At 38.1% G+C, this 15133-nt stretch overlaps 1 protein-coding gene across 3 annotated transcripts; it reads left to right on the plus strand.

Moving 5' to 3' along the window:
- Positions 1-10633: 10633 nt before the first annotated feature.
- Positions 10634-14632, plus strand: msl1a (MSL complex subunit 1a). 3 transcript variants are annotated; one of them, XM_083566227.1, is made up of 9 exons: positions 10634-10762; positions 11381-12119; positions 12422-12612; positions 12697-12956; positions 13122-13186; positions 13462-13529; positions 13610-13734; positions 13873-13945; positions 14042-14632. In XM_083566227.1, exons 2-9 carry the CDS (start codon positions 11478-11480, stop codon positions 14124-14126), a joined length of 1509 nt encoding a protein of 502 aa, XP_083422353.1. In that variant the 5' UTR covers positions 10634-10762; positions 11381-11477; the 3' UTR covers positions 14127-14632. The 3 variants fall into 3 exon arrangements, with proteins under 3 accessions (XP_083422353.1, XP_083422352.1, XP_083422354.1); XM_083566226.1 differs by having other exon boundaries at positions 10719-11081; XM_083566228.1 differs by having other exon boundaries at positions 10750-10851.
- The last annotated feature ends 501 nt before the right edge of the window (positions 14633-15133 follow it).

Below are 15133 nucleotides of genomic sequence, written 5' to 3' on the forward strand. Positions count from 1 at the left end.
ATAAGATGTTTATGATCTTTCTTTCCTGGGGCAGTCCTCATTAGATCACGTTTCATCGCTGCATATGTTCGTTTTAGAGACTGCCCTTGGAGATGCATTTAAAGTTTTTAATTTTTTTTTTGTATTGGCTGACCCTCAATCTATCAAAATTGATGATGGACTGTCTTTTTTATTTACTTAATTGTGTTACTTGCCAATTGTGTGTCCAAACTTTTGAGTGGTGCTGTACATTAGCTCCTCTCTACCCTATCAAATTTAGCAGCATTACTGGGCACCATATACACCTCCTGGTTTAGTTACCCTGTAAATGTAATGTTGGAAACAAAAGATTTTTCTTCTCCACAGTTGTGTTAATAGTCCTCTAGTCCTTATGGACAGTAATACTGATTGCCGGAGTGCAATATACAGTCCATCAGTATTACTACTTTACTAAGAATAGTTTCGTTCAATAAAATATTAGGGAAGAGGGAAGCTAAAATATGCAACAAAAAGCAAACTTTTGCTATTAATTGTCATATCAATGTGCTGGTTTTCTAGTTACTTCATAATATAGTTCCTAGTAATCTTTTTGCAACAAACCTGAATACGCCCTAGGTTCTTGGAATAGGCTTCTGATCCATTGAAACCCTGACCAGGATAAAGGTTAAGGTGAATGAAAAGGCTATATTGTGAAAAGTAGAGTCATGTCTCCAGTGAGGTTTTGACAGCCAACCAAAATTTGTATTCTACAGTTTTAAATGTTAAGCTTGAAGGTTATTTAAACTTATGTATCATAATAGGTTTGGATTACTTTTTAATAGTCTTTTTATAAAACTGTACAAGGTAAGATTGTACATTTGCCAAGACTTACTGATTTTATAAAGTATTTTGTTGCTGAAGTGAGACAATGCTAGTGCATGGTACAAACAACTACATACAGCTTATCTTATTATAATGTAGCCTGTTTCTTCCTAAAAATAAGTCCCTCTGTGCAGATGCCCTAAATAGCAGTGTCTACACAGACTGCATCACTGTGTTCACTGCTGTTGCCCTCTTTTTTGGCATCAGCACATGTCCAGGAACTGTCCTTTTTTAAAAATAGCAAGCCTTGCAGCAAAATGTCTATAAACATTCATTCACAGGGGCTTTGCAAATAAAACAGAAAAGCACTTCAAAGTGAAATTTCAGCTTTTATTGTTAACACATGAAATAATAATAAAGAAAAGAAGGATTAATCCACTACCAGATATAAAACTGTGATTATACCTTTTTTTCACTCCAGTGCTTGAACTTCTGTAAAAATAAATATGTTATAAATATAATCCAGCTGCAGTTTCTATCCACTTTATTAGAAAATTAAATGCAGCAGTGCAATGCATACAGTCATACAGATACAGGTCAAGAGCTTCAAAATATCAAAATGATATATAAAAATTGTTTAAATATGTGATCTCTGACTTTAGCCATGGTATGTTTGTTTGTGCTAGATGGTATGAGTATGTCTGCTGATCTTTTAGAGATAGTCTTTAAAGTTTTACCTGTGGTGCAAAAAAAACAAAAAACATGGAGTGAGCAACAGTTCTGTGGATAGAAAGACCTTGTTGAAGTTAAATGAAAATGGGCAGATTGTTTACGAGATAACAGGAATGATATAATTAATCACTACAATCGTTCTTTACAGCTGTGGTGAACCTTGGGGTTGATGGGCTACAACAACAGAAGACCACTTTGAGTTGTACTCTTGGAGAAGAACAAGAATCTAAAGCTATCATCAGTGCAGACTCACAGAAATTGAGTTGGCTCAGAATTCATGGTTCTGAAGAAATGTCTCATTTCACCATGTACTGCATCAGATATATATGGTTGGAATGACAATAAAAGCTTCTTGACTTGACGCAAGAATCCTGTTCTTGGCTAACAGGAGTAAAACCTAAAGTAGCCACCTCAAGGTTCACCACAGTTGTAAAACATGATTATAGGGATTGCTTCAACAGGAATCTAAGGCTATCATGGGTGCAGATGCAAAGAAACTGGGCAATAATTTCAGATTCCTGTATCAGGGAGACCAGATACTGGACATATTTTCTGACATTTTAAAACTGTATATTGACTAGAAGACAGGAGGTGGAGCTGGAGGTAGCAGAGCTGAAGATGCTGAGATTTTCATTAGGAGTGACAAGGATGGACAGGATTAGAAATGAGTTTATTAGCGGGACCGAGCATGTAGGACGATGGTTTGGACATGTGCAGAGAAGTGACATGGGGTATATCGGTAGGAGAATGCTGAGGATGGAGCCACCAGGACATTTACACCACACGCTGCATCCGCAAAGCACACAGCATTGTGGATGACCACACACACCCGTCACACACACACACTTCACCCTCCTACCATCAGGGAAACGGTTCCGAAGCATTCGGGCCGTCACATCAAGACTGTGCAACAGTTTTTTCCCGCAAGCAATCAGGCTCTTCAACAAACATCTGAACTGAACTCTCTCTCACACACATACACACTTACACACACAACTGAGTGACTGATCTGTACAACCGGACTCAACACACATACACTTCGCACACCCAGGTTTCAGCACCATTCACACCTTTCATTATCGCAAAATGTTTACATGCCGTTTGTTGCTGATCTTCCGGGACTTGCTCTTTTTGCACAATATTCTGTCCAAATCCTTTGGTCACTGTTCAGTTTATTTTGATTGCTGCTATTGTAGAATTGCACAATTCTGTTTACATTTCTCTGTTTAGATTTTTCTGCTACTGTGCACCTTATTCTGTCACGACAGGTTTTACTGGCGGAGCTATTGCTGTTTTTAGTTTTATATTTTGTGTATTGTCCTGCACTGTCCTGTGTTGTCTTGCACTGTCCTGTGTTGTCCTGCACTGTCTTGTGTTGTCTTTTGCACTGTTTGCACCAGTTGCACACATGCACTTTATGTGGCGAGGATCTTAGTTCCTGGCCCTGTGTTCTTCTGTTCTGTGACTGTTGTTTTATGTTGTTTTATGTAGCACCTGGGTTCAGGAGGAACTTTGTTTCATTTCACTGTGTACTGCATCAGCTATATATGGTTGAAATGACAATAAAAGCTTCTTGACTTGACTTGACCAGGAAGGAGGAAAAAAAGAAGGCCAAAAAGGAGGTTTATGGATGTGGTGAAGGAAGACATGCAGGTAGTTGGTTTGAAAGAGGCAGATGTAGAGGACAGGGTGGTATGGAGACAGATGATCCACTGTGGTGACCCCTAATGGGAGCAGCCAAAAGAAGAAGAATCTGCATTTGGGTCATATGGCACAGTTGTACTCCATAATCTCTTGATAAAAGTTATTTATGGCTGTTCTACACTCTTGTTTTTTATTTTTTTAACTGCCTGTCCCTGATTATTAGACATTTTACCTCTGTTATTTTATTTAAAGTAAAACCTGAAAACAACTTTTCTTTTCTCTTTGAAGTTTGATTAAAGCATTTATGCACATACAGAGAGTGGTCATGTGTTATGTCTTTCTATATTTCCATACTAATTATGTGTATTGTATTGATTTGTTCTTTACATCTGTAGATCACGTCACAATAAATTGATTAGGTTTTATTAAGGATGGGTACATGTTCTTAGTTTGGGTTCTACCTGCAGTCCATCATGAAAATTAAACTATTTCTTGTCAGTTTTTACACAGGGCTATTTATAATTGCTTTCAAGGTGGAAACATTAAAGCTCTTTTTTTAAGAGAATATTTGCCACTGGCTCTTGATTCTTGTGACCTTAAACACAATATGGATTGGAAGTCAGTAAATGTAAGCACAATTGTTTTCATTCACTGAACTTCATTGAACTGTTTGTAGTTTTTGTGACATTAAATACATTATGGAGTGGAATGTTGTAAATGCAAGCACAATTGTTTTAATGCACTGAACTGGTGAAGTATGTCTTTGGATTGGGTTAGAAAATTTCCATTGACATAAATTCTGGAGAATGGAAAAATTTCCTCTGACCTTAACTTTTTTCTGACCTGGTACTGCCATGCAGTTCTTAGAAATCCTGCCCTCTCATCAGTGTATAATCTCACCTCTCACCTATCATCTCATTTTACAGTACTACAGAAATAAGATTTAACTAAAGTGAATAGAATTAAACCATCAGTTATGTGATCATCATTAAAAAAGTATTTTATGCTCACACAGGTTTGATAATAAAGTCTCAATGTTGTTGTTTTTTCCAAGTACACAGAGTAATTGAATCCTTCCAGGAAATGTTATCCATTTTCTGAACACAAACGTTTGCTGAACCATGATTAGCCGGGTTAATATTAACGCATCAACTGTTAATATTAAATCCACTACACGTGTGTATGTGTTTTCCCTAGAAAGTCATTTTTTAAAAACACATGTAGACTAGTACCTGACTATATCGTCCTATCAGTAGTTTAATAATTACAGACTGTTTTTCAAGTGTAGATTATTTCTTTTATGACTCTGTGATAGCAAAAAAAGAGTTGTTCATTTACACTATTTACAAATGCTTGGTCATGTTTTGGATCTCATTAAAGTCTACCAAGGCTGTGAAAAAGAATGTGCTTCTGGGGATCACGTTTTCAGACACGTTATGTGATTACACCCAACATGAGGCGTGTGAGTCTTTTGGAGGAAGAAAAGAGTCACATACAGGCTTAAGCATGATTTTCTTCTAAGACATACTGTATTGTCATGTAGTTTTTTTAATCACTTTGACAAAAGTAAACATTCTTTAACAACAACAACACCAATAATAATAATAATAATAATAATAATAATAATAATAATAATAATAATAATAATAATAATAAGCATTTGGAGACGTGTATTTAAAGTTAGTTGCTATTTTTATAAAGACCTTCTGCTAACATAATTATTAAAGTAGCTAATTAATGGTATGCCTCCACTAAAACCTACATTTAACCACTGTCTTTGTTTGTTTGTTTTTTGGTATGTATGTATGTATGTATGTATGTGTGTGTGTGTGTGTGTGTGTGTGTGTGTGTGCGCGTGCTTGTTTCCTTGTGAAAACCATCCCCTTGTGTAGACGTGTCAAATGCCCTTCCACACACACACACACACACACACACACACACACACACACACACACACACACACTTTCTATAAGGAAATATTATTCAAATTCAGCTATGACAGGTTCCACAAGCGAGCACGAGTCAGTCCTCGTGAGGAGGGAGGAAGCTCCTCGAGGGAGTGTTCATTAATGCTGAGACTAATGCCATGTCCTTTCGTCTTTACATTTGTGTGCTCAAGTGTTCCACTTCTGCAAACGTTGTGGCTGTAAAAAAAAAAAAAAAAAAAAAAAATATATATATATATATATATATATATATATATATATATATATATATATATATATATATATATATATATATATATATATATATATATATATATATCCGGGAGACTGATTTTATTTCCCAATTGCATGGGCATTTTATGCGCTTTTAAATCTATTTTGCGAAAACGTGACTCGGTTTTTGCAGCGATAAACATAGAATTGATAGGATGCACGAGGAAACAAAAATGTTTGTCCCGTTTACTTGTGCCGCAGCTCCTCGTGCGCCATGTGAGCTCTCAGTGAACAGCAGCGTGCGTGCCAGAGAAGGGAGCGAGGCGTCACGTCGCTCTGCGGCTGCGCGCGCTCTCACCAGGCTCGGCCACGTGATGACGAGCTGTCAGCGCTGTTCAGTGGGCGGTCACATTGTTTTGGACACAAACAGGTACATACAGTCATGCGTGTAAACGCTATAAAAAGGTTTCATTTTCAAAAGTGAACGCCAAATCATATAAATAGGCGTAGTCGTAAAAAATAAATATAATAAAAATAACCAACCCCCATAAAGCATCAGGAAGAAATCGTGAGTGAATTCAATCACTCACCTGCCCTCTCCTGTATGACTCAGAATTCCAGTAAATGATGACAACAAATTATTAAATATAATTAAAGTGAAACAGAAGAAAAAAAGGAAGCTACTAATGGATCAATTTCCTCATCAAGGATGTTGTCGTTATCATTTCTACTTTCATGTACCCTTAGCAGTATTTGGAGAAGTGTATACCTGTGTGGTATCTAGGTATCCAATCTATCTTAAAAATCTAACTTGGTTAGACCACCTGAAAAAAAACCACACACACAAGCTGAAACAAACTGGGCAATCTGCTAAATTATTGATCTCCTAATTAGTAAAATAAATAGTTCAAAATGATTTTTCTGATTTTCATGCTGTTGCTTTGTTTATTTATTTACTAGCAACTGGTTTACGATGTGGCATTAATAGCAGGAAATCTATTAAGACCTTCCAGCAAAAGAATTGGTGAATCACAAAAATCTCTCAGTGTACAGGCAGAGGAATATCCCAGCCATTAGGGGGGCACAAGCCAGTGTACTCTTAGTGCCGGTCCCAAGCCCGAGTAAATGGGGAGGGTTGCGTTAGGAAGGGCATCCAGCGTAAAACATGTGCCAAATCAAATATGCGGATCACAAATGAGTATTTTGAGCAGCTGATGAATGAGGAAAATCAGAGAGAGAGAGAAGGTTGGAGGATGTGGAGTTGGTGAAGCAGGATGTAGATAGGATTAGTAAGGAGGAAGTGAGAGCAGCGATTAAGAGGATGAAGAATGGAAAGTCGGTTGGACCAGATGACATACCGGTAGAAGCGTGGAGATGTTTAGGAGAGATGGCAGTGGAGTTTTTAACCAGATTGTTTAACAGGATTCTGGAAGGGGAGAGGATGCCTGAGGAATGGAGAAGGAGTGTGCTGGTACCGATCTTTAAGCATAAGGGAGATGTGCAGACCTGCAGTAACTACAGGGGAATTAAGTTGATCAGTCACACCATGAAGTTATGGGAAAGAGTAGTGGAAGCCAGGCTGAGAGAAGAGGTGACCATCTGTGAGCAACAGTATGGTTTCATGCCGAGGAAGAGCACCACAGATGCCTTATTTGCTTTGAGGATGTTGATGGAGAAGTATAGAGAAGGACAGAAGGAGCTGCATTGTGTATTTGTGGATTTAGAGAAAGCGTACGACAGGAGGCCGAGAGAGGAGTTGTGGTATTGTATGAGGAAGTCAGGTGTGTCAGAGAAGTATGTGAGGGTGGTGCAGGACATGTATGAGGACAGTGTGACGGCAGTAAAGTGTGCAGTAGGTACGACAGACTGCTTCAGGGTGAAGGTTGGACTGCATCAAGGATCGGCCCTGAGCCCTTTCCTGTTTGCAGTGGTGATGGACAGGTTGACGGACGAGGTCAGACAGGAGTCTCCCTGGACTATGATGTTTGCAGATGATATTGTGATTTGTGGTGAGAGTAGAGAGCAGGTTGAGAAGAGCCTGGAGAGGTGGAGATATGCACTGGAGAGAAGGGGAATGAAAGTCAGTAGGAGTAAGACAGAGTACATGTGTGTGAATGAGAGGGAGGGCAGTGGAGTGATGCGGTTGCATGGAGAAGAGGTGGAGAAGGTGGATGAGTTCAGGTACCTGGGGTCAACAGTGCAAAGTAATGGAGAGTGTGTTAGGGAAGTAAAGAAAAGAGTGCAGGCAGGGTGGAGTGGGTGGAGAAGAGTGACAGGAGTGATTTGTGATAGAAGAGTATCTGCAAGAATGAAAGGGAAAGTTTATAGGACTGTGGTGAGACCTGCGATGTTGTATGGATTAGAGACAGTGGCATTGAGTAAAAGACAGGAGGTGGAGCTGGAGGTAGCAGAGCTGAAGATGTTGAGGTTTTCGTTGGGAGTGACGAGGATGGACAAGATTAGAAATGAGTTTATTAGAGGGACAGCACATGTAGGATGTTTTGGTGACAAGGTGAGGGAGGCGAGATTGAGATGGTTTGGACATGTGCAGAGAAGGGACATGAATTATATTGGTAGAAAAATGCTGAAGATGGAGCCACCAGGTAGGAGGAAAAGAGGAAGGCCAAGGAGGAGGTTCATGGATGTGGTGAGGGAAGACATGCAGGTAGTTGGTGTAAAAGAGGCAGATATAGAGGACAGGGTGGTATGGAGACAGATGATCCGCTGTGGCGACCCCTAATGGGAGCAGCCGAAAGAAGAAGAAGAAGAAGAAGAAGAAGAAGAAGTACAAGCAGAGGAATCTCTGGGCCATAGCAAGGTTGAGTGGGATTACTGTCACTTTCACAGGATGAGGAGATTAGCAAACCAGGAAAGCTTTGGAAAAGAAACCACCAAACCTCTAAAAGAAATTTAAATGAATGAATTAATAAATAAATGCTTTCTAAATATTTTCTCCTAACAGAGTTTTAGACGGATGGAAATCTTGGTCTGTGTCCTAATGGAACAGTGTAATAATGTATTAATTGATAGATACATCAAATTTTACCCATCAGCTGACATGAAAGTCTCAAGATACACTTCGTGTAGCGTCCCAGAAGATTCACATTCCACTCGTATTCATAATAACTTGGTATTTAAAATAGCAAACAGACAACTATAGGCCTACACCCTTTATTTTCTTTTGAAATGTCTCATATGAACTCATATGAGTGCAAGTTAGGCATATGTTTGGAAATCCTCTTCTGCTTTGGCTGCAGTGTCTTGAAAATCAAAGGCATGAAAGGAAAATTCCAGGCCCAAACATCTAGGAACCTTTGCTTTTCTAAATTTACACTGTCATTTGTGTTCATGAACATTTAATTGCCCAGCTGATTTACTTTATGTGAAAAGCTATTAAATTGTGACTGAAAAAATCACTACTTGGGAAGATTGGCCAAGAGTGCCCTCTAGTTGACATTTACATTTAATAAAGTTGATAATCATCTAAATGTAGTTTCCTTTGTCACACGTAAAATAAAACGAATACTAACGGTTCGGTATCCAGCATAAACAATACACTTATAAACAATACATCTCAAAAATAAAACATTTTGTGTTTTTTTTTTTGCTCTACCCCACCTTATATTATATTCGTATTTATACTACACAGTATATGCTTTGGTTGTATTTTTCCCTGTGTGTACATGTAGACCGCAAAAATGGTGAACTATCATTTGACAGTACAGTACACTTTTGGTGATAGTTAACTTTTCTTTACATAAAATGGTTACACCAATAAATATTGTCCAGAGACCACCAGTAATCATTGAGACGTAAAACTGTTGAACAGCAACTGTAAATTTAATGACAATGCATTATATAATATAGTGTAATGTTTAATATTGTGTGACATAAAAAAATTGTAATATACAGCTATGTGGCTCTAATAAATAGGCTAAATATTACTGCACATTTTGAAATAATGTATTTAATACCTGAAATAGATTTCGAGATTGAGTGTTGACAGTTCTTTCTACTTAAAAAGCTGTTTTTTATTTCCCTGTTATAGTCTTTTTGCTCATCATTATTAAAGCTGACTGAAATCTCAGCCTATTTGATTAACAGTACACAATCAATGCCATTTCAAGTCATTCACTATACATTAACTCATTACAACTCATTACTATACATACTCATAACAATTACAGGAGATTTATGAAATACCATCATCCTACTGAACTTTACACTACACTGCTAGGATACTAATAGCTTATTATGCTTTACTGATCAGCTCCATCCTGTACATTTTGTATCATTCCCATATAATTATAACTGTGTATATACAGTTTAACTGTGTATATACTGGATTATCTTCTATATACTATCTGTATATACACTGGGTAGAATGTATGTATAGTTTTGCATACAATGAACATCTCAGTGAGAGAGCGAGAGAAAGAGAGAGAGAGAGAGATAGAGACACACACACACACACACACACACACACACATATATATTATAAATATTATATATATATATATATATATATATATATATATATATATATATATATATATATATATATATATATATATATATATATAGCCCACGGGAAGATTATATATATATATATATATATATATATATATATATATATATATATATATATATATATATATATATATATATATATATATATATATATTTATTTATTTATTTATAAAAGATGAAATAATTATATGGTACCATGCTGATTTTGTAAATTCACCCCCTTACAATGAAATAAACAGTCTAGTATTTTTTTTATGGCAGGTTGATTTTAACAGAAAGAGAAAGAATATAAAAAAAAAACCCCAGAAAGAAACAATAAATTTATTGATATATACATTTGTTATTTTGATCCCCTACCAACCAGCAAGAATTCAGACCCCCACACACCCAGATTAGTCCTGTCCCTAATAATATCAACTCATTGTGTCATTATGTGTCACAGAATCAACCTCTTCCATTCAAACCTCTCAACCACCATGAGCAGGACCAAATAGCTGTCAAAAGACGACAGGGACAAGATTGTAGAACTGCACAAGGCTGGAATGGGCTGCATGACCATCAGCAAGAAGCTTGGTAAGAAAGAGATATATTGTGCCACAATGCTGATAAATACATGCAGATACTTATCCATCATGCAATACCATTAGGGGGGCGTCTGACTAAGAAAAATGAGTCCTAGAAGTGATGGTTTGGCCCCTAAGCACATCCATCTATACACCACACAGGAAGTACAGAGATTTTTAGGGTTCCAGTCCTAACAGGGAACTCACTTCCGGTTTGCCGCCAGCTGTCGCTTCATGGCGCGAGCCAAATACAGGTTCTGGTTCGCCAACCTTCGGCATCCAATCAGATCTCGCGCTCGATGACTTCAACGCATGCGCGCTTTTTGTATTTTAAAAGCACTCGAGAAGCTCGGGGTAAGTATTCGGCGGAGAGGTGCATTCGGGCGGGGACGAAGGAGTTTCAAATAAAATCGAATTGGAAATAAGTGTCAGGTTGTTAGACAGTAAGTGGAAAGTTTAATGGAAACCCGCGCTTTGTAATGTCGGATTTAAAATGGCGTCATAGGCTGTCTGTGCAGTCCAAAGCGGTGCTATAAGTGACTGTCATTGTTTTTGCTGAGACTAAAATGGTGGACTTGGCTGCAGAATCGCTGCAAACAAGCTAACATGACGCTGTCTCGTGCAGCCTGAAAGAACGCTGAATCCTATAAACTGGGACGTATAGTACCTTTTGGTATGTATTAAATAGCAATAAACCTTTGCCTTAGAACCTGTTAGCAGCTAGCTAATGGTAAACACCTACACTGTGTGGAAGTCCTTACTAGAAAGCATGCTATCTCTTGTAAACATGACCAGAAATGCCCTTCTGATGAATTAATCAGTGCACATGTCCTGGTATCGATTACTTTCAAAACAAGTAGTAACTGTAAACTTGTTTCATGTTTGCATTTTTACATGCCAAGAAATGATTGTTAGTAATAACTACTTCATTGAAGCCTCATTCATGTGCATCAGCTTTTACTTTTGCTTTAGGGATCAACATGGACAGGGCTGCCTGAACACATGGTGAACAGGCAATGTCCCCCATTTAATCACAGCGGAGGACTTTGGTGAGTGCCTCTGCCTCGCCATGACTATGCGAACCGCTGTGTTCAAGAGAGAAGGAAACAAGCTGGACACGGACCCTGGTGACCAAGCTATAAAACAAGAATCCCAGACTGGCACAAAGAAGGAAGCCTCTGAATGTCTTATGCGTGTTCCTGGCATCCTAAGCAACATTCACAATAGCACTGGGCAGCATTTACACAGCAAGGCTAAGACCCTTTCAACCAGCCACTGCACCACAGGGAAACCTGTTCTGTCTCCAGCATTGAGAAGGGGACAGGAGGAGAACTGGGTGAACCTGGGGACTTTGACTTTTCCGTTGACTAAGCAAATGGGGGCTGAGGGCGCCCCGGTTAAAAGCAAGTCACTATTCGGACACACCAGTCATAACCACATGGGCAAGATGGATCCAGTGGCATCAAATGGTAGTAAGCAGCCTAGGAAGGCAGTGCCAGGAGGAGGAGTGGCAGTGGCAGGGGTACCTTCACCAGAACTTGGCTCTGATGGAAAACGGCGGAGTGCGATGAAGGGCATAGGCCACGCTGCCTCCCAGACCAGCTGCATCCGTCAGATCTTGCTGCTGCAGCTAGAACTGATTGAGCAGCAACAGCAACAATTGCAGAACAAGAACAAGGAGATAGATGACCTCAAAGCTGAAAAGGAGATGGTATGTAGATGCAGAGATTTTTATACTGACACAATTTTCCCCCAAATACAATTTGTCCTTGATTTGAGCTGTAGATCATCCAAATATATTTGGATTTGATTAATCATATGTCCTGATTTAATGAAAGGCAAATCCGGATGCACTTGGACTAGATTAGTTTCCTTTAGTTATGATTGACAACAAGTAAGGTATAAAAAAAGTAAAGTATAAAACTTTGTTCAAACTCTGCTATTTAGGGTCTCTTATTAGAGTATGGAAGCATGAATGTCATTTGTGATTTTGTTTTTTTTGTTTTTTTTAAGCTTGCAGCACGGATTGAGCGCATGGAGCGGCGGTTACAGATGGTGAAGAAGGATGGCATTGAGAGTCGTCCCACTTCTCGCCGCAGGGAGTCTGTAGAGGCTGTCCCGTCATCCAGCACTGGGCAGTCTGAGGGTCAGTGTCATACCCCACAACAAACGAATTTTGAAAGAATTGGCAAGAACCTGAAAAGGTATTGATTTTAAAAATCATGTGAATACTTTTTAGACTTCTTAGAAAAAGGATTAACTAAACATATATGGTTCAATCTCGTTAGGAGATTCCTTTTTCAGGAAGCCAAGCTGTCAAGGTCTAGGCATGGACATTCTAAAACCCCCCCTCCTAAAGAAAGCCAATCTGTGGAGGAGAAGTCTCAGGAAGAGTTGGTCCCTGAGGTAATTTCACCTGGTTCCTCCCTTGTCGAATCAGAAGAGCTGCCATACATGGCTACTTCTGAGATGTATCTCTGCTGCTGGCACCAGACTCCACCTTCACCATGGCGAGATCAGTCTCCTGTGCAGGAAGACACAGTTGCTGGTAAGCGCAATTTGAACACAGTTTAAACATATTATTTGGCCATTAAAATGTGTCTATCTATAATGATGCCAAAAAGGTAGAAAATTGTAAAGGCCATAAAAAAAAAAAAGACCTTTTCATTCATGCTGCAATGTGTCCATTTCTATTTATTACTTCCTATTTTAGTCCCTTCTTGGCGGGAGAGCATTGTGGAACCTCTGGAAGACGAAAAGGGAGTTGATGATACTGAGGTGAATTTTTATTTATTTATTTATTTTTTGCCAGCCAAATAAATTAAGTCTATTCCACAATGATAACTGAGTCTCTGTTTATTTTTCACTGATTTGTTGATGCTCACTAATTTTATTAATTAGAATCAGCAGGAGATTCTGTAGAATTTGTTGTGAATTCAACTAGGTGCATGACTCTTGATGTAGATGTTTATCGGGGGGGAAGTAAGCTTGCTGCATGATTTTTTTTTTTTTTTTTTTTTTTTTTTTTTTTTCTTTTTCTTTCTCCATTCGAGAGTCTGGATGACAGTGTCTTTCTGAAGCGCCATTCAAAACTAGAGCTGGATGAGAAAAGGCGAAAAAGGTAATTGAAAAATCTAAAAATCTTTTAGGTGTCCTTTAAAATGAGTTTCTTTTTACCTAGTTTTATGCGCTGTTTTTCAGGTGGGATATTCAGCGGATTCGGGAGCAGCGTATGTTCCAACGCCTTCAGCAGAGGATGAACAAGCAGAAAGTGATTCAGGAGAGTGAGCCAGAGATGCTCTCCTTTTACCCTGACCCAGAAGATGGTATTTCATTTTAACTTCACCTTGATTTTTTTTTTTTTTATTATTTATTTATTTATTTATTTATTGGAAAGTTGGGAGATAAAAATTACCTGACAATTTAACATGTTTTTTCTTTCTGTCCATCTTCTCTCCCTGTAGTGGAGTCTGTAATGATTACACCTTTCCTGCCAGTAGTGGCATTTGGCAGGCCTCTACCGAACCTTAAACAACAGTAAGTGTTTTTACAAAGCTATTGATAAACTTTTTACATTTCAGCATTCAGTCAGTTTAGCCTTTCATATCCTACATGTATATCTGCAATTTACAGGAATTTTGAAATACCATGGTTAGATGAGCGTACCCGGCAAGAAGGTTCTAAGAAGAAGACGCCCCATCGGACATGCCGCAAATGAAGCAGTCCTCCTTCATTTACCACACAATGTTAAAAAGAAGCTGAATCATATTGACTGTTTTGTGGTATATTGTGTGCTATGGTATCATCCTGGCAACATTATACATAGTTGATTGGCCTGAAGGCACCTTCACTTTTTAAAGGATTACTACAGTCTGAAGCAAGTTGGGCATCCTGAATGGCACATCAAGACTGATGAAGTTTCAGTTACATACTTGCTGTTGCACTGCAAAATGTGGCATTGATATGTTCTGGTTGCTGTTGTTTTCCCCCCCCCATGCAAGTTAGCTTTTGAAAGTGCAGTACAGACTCTCATCTTATTCAAATGCAGTTTAACTGAGACTGTTTTTTAATCAGTGTTTTTGCCTTTCTTTTCATGAATGAGTGACTTCAATATAGACAATATAGTGGAACATCTTGTAACATAGTGTTGATTCTGCAAATAAATAAAAGATATTCTAATGTGCTTAAAGAAAATATTTCAGATATTAAAATATCCTCAAATGATTTATTTTTCAGTTCTTTTATAAGAAGATAATTAAAGCAATTTTAAATGTTGTGTTTATGAAACAGCTATTTAAATAGCTATAACAGTTTGTTATACAGCACCTTGTTTATGGTTTCACTCCAACTTTTCCGACTGGAAACAACCTGGAACTAAGTTGAGCAGAATTATGGTGCGATAAATATAATGACCTAAAATATGGAAATGGTTGGAGTGATATAGGTTGCAAACTTATTTCGAAATAAATTAAGCGTTGATGATGCATATGTTGGACGTCAGGATCATGTTTGGTTTGGATCCTTGGAGCACTTCAGAAACCCCCCTTTTTGAAAGCTCTCTCTAAGGCACGCCCACTGGTTCGATTGTGCGTGTCTGAGTTCGCTTGTAAAGGGAGTTTCTGAAGTGTTCGTTCACATTTTATTTATTATATAATATTTATATTTATTATTTATATTCATTTTTTCGCTTTGATTTGTGTTATGCTTTTATAACATTAATACAAA

This window comes from Silurus aristotelis (assembly GCF_946808225.1).
Source record: "Silurus aristotelis genome assembly, chromosome: 17".
Classification (NCBI taxonomy): Eukaryota; Metazoa; Chordata; class Actinopteri; order Siluriformes; family Siluridae; genus Silurus; species Silurus aristotelis.

Excerpts from the sequence above, each read along its gene's own strand:
- msl1a (XM_083566227.1), top strand. The coding sequence starts at position 11,478 with ATGACTATGCGAACCGCTGTGTTCAAGAGAGAAGGAAACAAGCTGGAC. Across the intron at positions 12,120-12,421 it reads TCAAAGCTGAAAAGGAGATG|CTTGCAGCACGGATTGAGCG; the intron begins GTATGTAGATGC and ends GTTTTTTTTAAG. Across the intron at positions 13,187-13,461 it reads AGGGAGTTGATGATACTGAG|AGTCTGGATGACAGTGTCTT; the intron begins GTGAATTTTTAT and ends TCTCCATTCGAG.